Below are 8,045 nucleotides of genomic sequence, written 5' to 3'. Positions count from 1 at the left end.
CTAGCAATATACACTACAGTTCAAAAGTTTGCGGTCAGTACATTTTTATTCTTTCTTTTTTTTTTGAAAGAAATTAAAACTTTTATTCAGCAAGGATGTGTTAAATTGGTAAGAAGTGATAGCAAAGATTTATATTGTTAAAAAAGATTAATTTTTTAAAATAAATGCTGTTCTTTTTAACTTTTTATTCATCAAAGAATCCTGAAAAAAGTATCAATTTCCAAAAAAAATTGTCAGCACAGCATTGATAATTCTAATAATAAATCATCATATTAGAATGATTTCTGAAGATCATGTGACACTTTATACTGGAGTAATGATGCTGAAAATACAGCTGCACATCACAGAAATAAATTACAGCTCACATCTTTGGCTGTTTTAGCTCGTTTTAAAGCTTTCGTCATCTTCAGGCAACAATTCAATGCTTATAATATCAAATAATGTTCGATATGGAAAGTGATACCGAGGAGATGGTCTGGACCTTCAGCTTCCTCCGGCGTGTCGCTTCAGGACCTCGTTGCATCAGTTCCTAAAGGATAAAATCGTTCGTTTCTCACCGAACACTCAGAAACATCACACTACAGAAACACACAGCAGTAAAACACACGGCACACTAGATAGTTTAATTAAAACAGTTTAATTGTATTAACGATCAGTCAGAGAACAGTTACTGCACGTACAGAACTGCTGGAAAACACGTCAGAGATGCGTGCTAGTTTCACATTAGTTACTAAAGCATGTTCACGTTTATATGTACATAGTGCAAAAGACACGCCGATGAAGATCACTCCAAACACAGAGGAGAGAGAGAGAGAGAGAGAGAGAGAGACATAGAGAGAGAGAGAGAGAGACAGAGAGAGCGAGAGAGAGACAGAGAGAGACAGAGAGAGAGAGAGAGAGAGAGAGAGAGAGAGAGAGAGAGAGAGAGAGAGAGAACGCTGCTACAGAAGCTTATTGCACTGAGATCCTGCTCCAGAACATCCACACGGTTACACCAGCACTGCATTCATAACAGAGACATCTACCATCATCACTGTACATCAATAGAAATCCTTCATGTGGAGATGAGCGTGGCTTCAGATGCAGGAGAAAGAGCAGAGTAAATCAGAGTAAACGTGGTGAGAGACTGACACACACACACACACACACACACACACACACACACACACACACAGACCCAAACAACAGCAAGTTACAGTCCCATCAGTACCAGGAGAAACATTCAATCCGAGGACGCCCGTGAAACTAACGCCCTCCGGATCGGTTAGAATCCAAGCGGCATAAATAGAACCGAAGACGAGAATATTAGAAACATTTAAACATGTTATTTACACAGGATTCATGTTCAGGGTCACAAACCAGTGCTGTTTCTTGTGTTAATGCTTCAGGTTTGCTTTTCCCGGTTAAACGATCAGTTACTCGCTTTAAAAACGTATGACTTTATTTCTTCAGTGGCTCACGGATGAGATGTTCAGCAGAGCGCTCAAGCTGCTCGTCTCTCACGCAGAAGCACAAGAACACCAGGAAGTGATTCATACAGCTCTCAAATCTCATATTGTAATGTCCAAACTTGTACGACTGACTTTCTTTAGAGGAGCACAAGAGAAAGTATGTTGAGAAGTCTGTGCTGTTAGTCAATGGGGTCCAAAGTAGGATGTTCTTCAAAATGTCTTTGTTTATGCTCCATAGAAGGTTTAAAAACAACATGAGGGTGAGCAAATGATGATTTGATCGTGAACTGAGTGTGAACGTGTGTTATGAGGCGTACAGGGGTTTCACCCGAATCTTGGGTTATGCTGTGATTTCTGCAGGAGACGTGTGTTATTCACACAGAGTGCGTGTGAGCGGTTGTTCTGTCCGTTAGAGTTTCCTGAGTCAGTGTTTGTGGAGCGTGTGCGCTGTGAGCTCTCACCCCGTGCGCGTGGACGAATCCGCAGCGTCTTTGTCGTCGAGCACCGGTTCGGCGAGGTCAGGAGAGTCGAGCTCCTCCTCGTCGCTCAGCCGCTCCTCCTCCTCGTCTTCCTCCTCCTCGGTGCTGCTCTGGCTGCGCAGCTGCATGTTCTCCAGGGTTTTGGAGACCCAGGACTCGACCCTGGGGCTGAGCGGCGGCACCTGTACGGAGATGGGCTCGGGCGTGTAGTCCTCCTCCTCTTCCTCCTCCTCCTCCTCCTCCTCCAGCATGCCGGGCACCAGTGTGCTGGTGGTGCTGGTGATGGAGGAGTTGAGCCGGTCTCTGCAGCTGCCGTCCAGCGAGCCGGTGTCTGTGCTCTGCTGCGAGGCGCGCTCCAGCCGGTCATCCGTGCGGGACTCGTCTCTCTCGGGAGCGCGAGCGGCTGCGGGGCTCGGGTCAGGGCTGGCCGTCGGCTGCGGAGGCGGTGAGCTGACCGCGCGCTGCTCTTTTCCAGTCGCTCTGCTGACCGGTTCGGTCTCCAGCGGCTCTGGAGCGTCTGCGCTCTCCACCATCGTCCTCCAGTTGGTCTCTGCAGAGAGAAGATTCAGAGTCAGACGCTCGATTTAACTCGAGGGTTTAGCCGAGCAGCGTTTCTGCACTAAGGCTGGGACCAAGTATCAATTTTCAGCCTGGATTTGTTAAGATTAGGTTGTTTATGCAGGCTACAAACGCACACTTCAGAAGATCTCACAGGTGGAGCATTTCCAAAAAGTTTCTAAAAAATTCTGAAAAATATTCCGCCTTTTTGTAACACTAATCTGCTCTATTCTAACGGTAGATGATAAAGTATTGTAGCATTTGCAAACACTATTTTTTTTATACCGTTTCCTTTCTTTGTTTAGAAGTTGTTTGTAATAATGTATTAGTCAGAATCATTCATCAAAGACCGTAAACTAATGAAGACGGAGAACTCTTCTCAGCGCTGTCAAAATAAAAGTCCCGCGCAGCATCTAATGATAAATATGTTATTGGCTAAACAGAAGGAATTACTGGCTTATTGTTATTAAAAATAAAAATATAGATGCAAACTACAAATAACAAGACAAATACAATATACAAAAGATATAAATAAACTGCTTTAAATTTTAGGTCCAGTAGGTCCATCAGCAGCCAAGTAAGAAATTGAATAATCACATATAAAAAAAATAAATAAAAACCTTCAGTTTTCACTGTATCAATTAAATATGCATAATTTTCCTTGAAGCTACTAAAAGTTATTCAGTTATGAGCAGTGAGTGATTTTCTTATTTTTGTTTGTAATTAACTAACTTTAGCAGCATGTTTATTAGGCTGCTGTCCCTTTAAGACCTAATGCACGGATCTAATGTAGGGACACATCCAGTTTTCTTCCAGCTGTTTATGTGAACCTGTGTTTTTGTCTCATATTTGAAGTTTGCATCATTAATAGTCTTATGTTCCTTTTTATTACTGTGTAACTGCTTTGAAATTATCTGTGTTATATAAAGCGCTGTAGAAAAAAATGACTGGATGTGATTTTTGACAAGACCTTGTGTGTATTTGACAGTTCGAGTGCAATAAGATGTGAAAGTGAACGCGGTTCATCACTCACACGCTGTGACAGGTTTAAACTGGCCAGGCGTTAAAAGTGTGTCTTACCGTACTCCTTCTCGTTGACCTCTGAGATGGGCTCGGAGATGACGCTGCAGAAGGAGATGGCGCTGGCGGCCGACGGGTTTCTGGAGTGACCCATGTGGTGCGTGACCTTCTTGACGTTCTTCAGCGCCTCCTCGGCCTGCTCCTGCTCCAGAGCGCTCACCATGTCCTTATACGCCCTCCGCGCCTCCTCCGTCAGAGACAATTTTTTTTTGAAGAGAGTATGGGTACACACACACACACACACACACAGAGAGTCATGCATCTGGCAGACGCTTTTATCCTTACATTGCATTTCAAGCATTTATTTGATCAGTTCATGCATTCTCTAGGAATCGAGTGAGCGTGCATGAGTGTGTGTGTGTGTGTGTGTGAGAGAGTGTGTGTGTGAGAGAGAGAGTGTGTGTGTGAGAGTTTGTGAGTGTGTGTGTGTGTGTGTGTGAGAGAGAGAGTGAGTGTGTGAGTGTGTGAGTGTGTGTGTGTGTGAGAGAGTGTGTGAGAGAGAGAGTGTGTTAGTGAGTGTGTGAGTGTACGTGTGTGAGTGTGTATGTGTGTGTTAGTGTGTGTGAGTGTGTATGTGTGTGAGTGTTAGTGTGTGTGAGTGTACGTATGTGTGTGTGAGAGAGAGAGAGAGAGAGAGTGTGTGAGCGCGTGTGTGAGTGTACGTGTGTGTATGTATGTGTGTGTTAGTGTGTGTGAGTGTACGTATGTGTGTGAGTGTGAGTGAGTGTGTGTGTGTGTGTGTGTGTGTGTGTGTGTGAGAGAGAGAGAAAGAGAGAGAGAGTGCGTGTGTGTGTGAGAGAGTGTGTGAGCGTGCACTAGTGTGTGTGTGTGTGTGTGTGTGTGTGAGCGTGTGTGTGTGTGAGTGTGTGTGTACCTCTGCTCCAGAGTAGTTGAATATTCCCACGACGCTCACCGGCACGAGTTTATTCACGCAGCGGCCCAGAGCCTTCCGGCCCAGAGCGAACACAAACGGGATCTCCTGCTCCCTCGCCATGGCAATGACGTTATAAAGGGCCTCATCCAGACCTCCTACACACACACACACACACACACACACACACACCACAGAATACAGTGAGATACGGATGTCTGGTGTTACTTTGATATTCTCCGACTGGTTTCAGGCCTCTTTCATATATGAAAATAAATCAGATATACTATGTATGTGGACAGATTGGATATTCCTGTCAATACAAGTCTTTCATCATTTCATCAAAGTGAGGTCATCTCAGGTGGATGCTTCTCCGGGTCAGTGTTGCCAAACTGGGCTACTGTAACACTGCTGCCGCGAGTTAAACAGATCTGGCAACCTGTCAGTACATCTACCCTAGTGTTAGTTTTGTCAGCCGTTTTTAATTTAGTCTTCGTCTTAGTCCTGGTGTCAAATGTACTTTTTAGTGATCATCATATTTAGTCAACCATGTCCTGTTTAGTCAAGTTTTAGCACATGGTTGCCAGATTTCAAAAATAGGCAAAATTTTATTCTATTAACAGAGAAGCTCTGATTTGCGGATTTGAACACTTGATATCTGGCAACCTCACACACATGAAAGCTGGAGTAGTAGAGGTGTGTACAGCAGTCCGCAATAATGTTTGGAAATTTTGGTATAGTTTTTATTTTTTAAATTACATTTTAGTCTCAACCTTATTGTTGTCTCTTCTTAGTCATGGGGAAAAAAGCTCATCAACGGACATTTCTCATTATACTTTTTGTTAACGAAGTTATCACTATTGGTTGTTTCAGCAAGTGTACAGTGTGAACTCAGATATTGGAAATGGGTCACTTTTAAAAGAAGGAACTGTAGTGTAAATGCAGCCCGTGCCTCACCTTTGGCCTGGATCTTCTCACAGTTTGGTGAGATGATGACACACTTGATCTTGTGCAGCTTCATGTGTTTGGTGACCTCTCGCAGCCCCATGACCAGCCGCCGCTTGGCTTTGGCTTTGGTGGGCTCCTTCTGATAAACACGCTCCTGAAAGCGAACCAGCTCCTGCAGCAGCAGCGTCACGCTCTCATCGATCTCCTTACTCAGCACCTGATTACAGTACCTGACACACACACACACACACAGAGAGAGAGAGAGAGAGAGAGAGAGAGAGAGCTTTAACAAACTGACTGATATAGTTAAATGTGTAACCAAAATAGCAGACAAATAATTTTATGCATAACATGCAAGTTATAAACAAGCCCAAAATACACCAGGACTCTTATTTTGAAATGCTTTCTAAATGTCTATTCTTCACTACCTACAGCTGCACATTCATGAAGATGAGAGACAGTGATGCCCTTCACACACACACACACACACTCCGTATTGAGCAGCACAGCGGCTCTGCTGTTCCAAACCCACTCACAGCCCGCAGCAGCAGCAGCAGCACAAAGGCTGATCTGAGATCTGAGAGGAAGAGACCGTGGGCCGCCGTATCAGGCAGGAATCTGCGCTGCTGTGACCTCAGTGACCTCTGACCCCTGCGTGTGTGTGTACTCACTCTCTGAACCTGCGGCTGTGGATCTTGGTGATGGCGGACGCAGCCATGGGGCTCCCGATGCCGGAGCTGACGGGCGAGCCCTGAGACACGGGTGTGATGCTGTAGGGAGAGTTCTGACTCGCTGGAGACAGAGACGCATCACTGGGCATGCTCAGACCGTTCTCTGCAACACACACACACACACACACACACACACACACAGGAGACAGATGAGGACTGCTGCACACATTACACTGCTGTATATATTGCAATATACAGGTGTTTTTAGCAGAGGACTTCTGTTATAGCTGTATTTGGAAAGAATTCATCATTCTAAATTTTGTAGAGGAAATGCATCTGCATAGAAAATTATTTTGAACATTTAATCTCACAATATTACTTTATATTTAAAAAAATATTATTTACACAAATTAAAAAAAAAACTTACTATAATATTAACATTGTATTATATAATATAAAATAATAATAATAATTCTAAAATAAAGTTTACATTTCAATTTGCAGAACAATAGTTAAATTGCAATACAAATATTTACTTAATTGTGTGTGTGTGTGTGTGTACACTACCGTATTATAAAACTGAGAAATATTATTATGATTTAAAATAACTATTTTCTATGTGAATCTCTGTTAAACTGTAATTTATTTCTGTGATGCGCAGCTGTATTTTCAGCATCATTACTCCAGTCTTCAGTGTCACATGATCTTCAGAAATCATTCTAATATGATGATTTATTATCAGTTGTGCTGCTTCATATTTATTTGTAACCTGTGATACGTTTTCAGGATTCTTTGATGAATAAAAAGCTTAAAAGAAGAGCATTTATTTAAAATAGAAATCTTTTCTAACAATATACACTACAGTTCAAAAGTTTACAGTCAGTTCATTTTTATTCTTTCTTTTTTTGAAAAAAATTAAAACTTTTATTCAGCAAGGATGTGTTCAATTGATAAGAAGTGATATCAAAGATTTATATTTTGAATAAATGCTGTTCTTTTTAACTTTTTATTCATCAAAGAATCCTGAAAAAAGTATCACAGTTTCAAAACATATTTGTCAGCACAACTGTTAAGAATTCTAATAATAAATCATCATATTAGAATGATTTCTGAAGATCATGTGACTTTACACTGGAGTTATGATGCTGAAAATACAGCTGCGCATCACAGAAATAAATTAGAGTTTAAAGGATATTAAAATAGAAACCATTATTTTATATTATAATAACATTTCACAAGATTACTGTATTTTTTCTGTATTTTTGATCAAATAAATGCAGCCTTGATGAGCAGAAGAGACTTCTTTAAAAAACATTACAAGTCTTACTGATCCCAAACTCTTGACCAGTGTGTGTGAGTTTGTGTGTGCGTGTGTCTGTGTTTGTGTCAGTTTGTGTGTGAGAGTGTGTGTGTGTGTACCATCCTGCTCCTGTGTGAGCGGGTCAGTGAAGCTCAGAGCGTCTCTCTGCTCGTCGGCTCCAGATACGCTGTGCTCAGCAGAACTCTTGCCCTTCTTCACCTCACGCTCCTGCAGAATGATCTACACGCACAGAGAGGGCGGGGTTAATGCTGTGTGATGTCATATCCTGTCATGCTCAGTGCTGCATGTGTGTGTTTTCTGGAGCACCTTCTTCATGGCGGTGGTCTTCTTGACTTTGGGAATCTCTCTCTCTTTCCCTCTCTTGACGCGGGGCGTGCTGGAGTCCAGGATGTTGTGAGGGGGGGTGTATGTGTTTTTGAGTCCCGTCACTCGACTGCCGCCGCCATCTTTACTGTTCAGAGCGCCCACTGTCCCAACTGACAACCGCACAGGTGTTAGATTTCATTTTTAGATTTTAAAGGAACAGTTCATCCAAAAAGGAACACTTTCTGAAAATGTGCTCAGCCTCAGTTTTTCCGAGATCAGCATGAATTTGTTTCTTCATCAGGTTTGTAGAAATGTAGCACTGCATCAGTGTCTCTGCAGTGAATGGGTGCCGTCAGAATG

At 42.7% G+C, this 8,045-nt stretch overlaps 1 protein-coding gene across 1 annotated transcript in view; it reads right to left on the bottom strand.

Annotated features, from left to right (window-relative positions):
- Positions 1–618: 618 nt before the first annotated feature.
- Positions 619–8,045, bottom strand: part of LOC109067756 (selenocysteine insertion sequence-binding protein 2-like) — a 16,397-nt gene continuing 8,970 nt past the window's right edge. Inside the window, exons 12-18 of the mRNA XM_042775682.1 lie at positions 7,686–7,855; positions 7,478–7,598; positions 6,059–6,221; positions 5,397–5,617; positions 4,442–4,597; positions 3,569–3,787; positions 619–2,480 (exon numbers count right to left, since the gene is read on the bottom strand). Coding sequence (XP_042631616.1) covers positions 1,909–2,480; positions 3,569–3,787; positions 4,442–4,597; positions 5,397–5,617; positions 6,059–6,221; positions 7,478–7,598; positions 7,686–7,855 — 1,622 coding nt within the window. The 3' untranslated portion in view covers positions 619–1,908. The remainder of the gene's footprint in view (positions 2,481–3,568; positions 3,788–4,441; positions 4,598–5,396; positions 5,618–6,058; positions 6,222–7,477; positions 7,599–7,685; positions 7,856–8,045) is intronic.

The sequence above is a fragment of the Cyprinus carpio genome, chromosome A18, assembly GCF_018340385.1.
Source record: "Cyprinus carpio isolate SPL01 chromosome A18, ASM1834038v1, whole genome shotgun sequence".
NCBI lineage: Eukaryota > Metazoa > Chordata > Actinopteri > Cypriniformes > Cyprinidae > Cyprinus > Cyprinus carpio.
The sequence above is the reverse complement of the archived record's forward strand: the minus strand, read 5'-3'. Positions and strand labels throughout refer to the sequence as shown.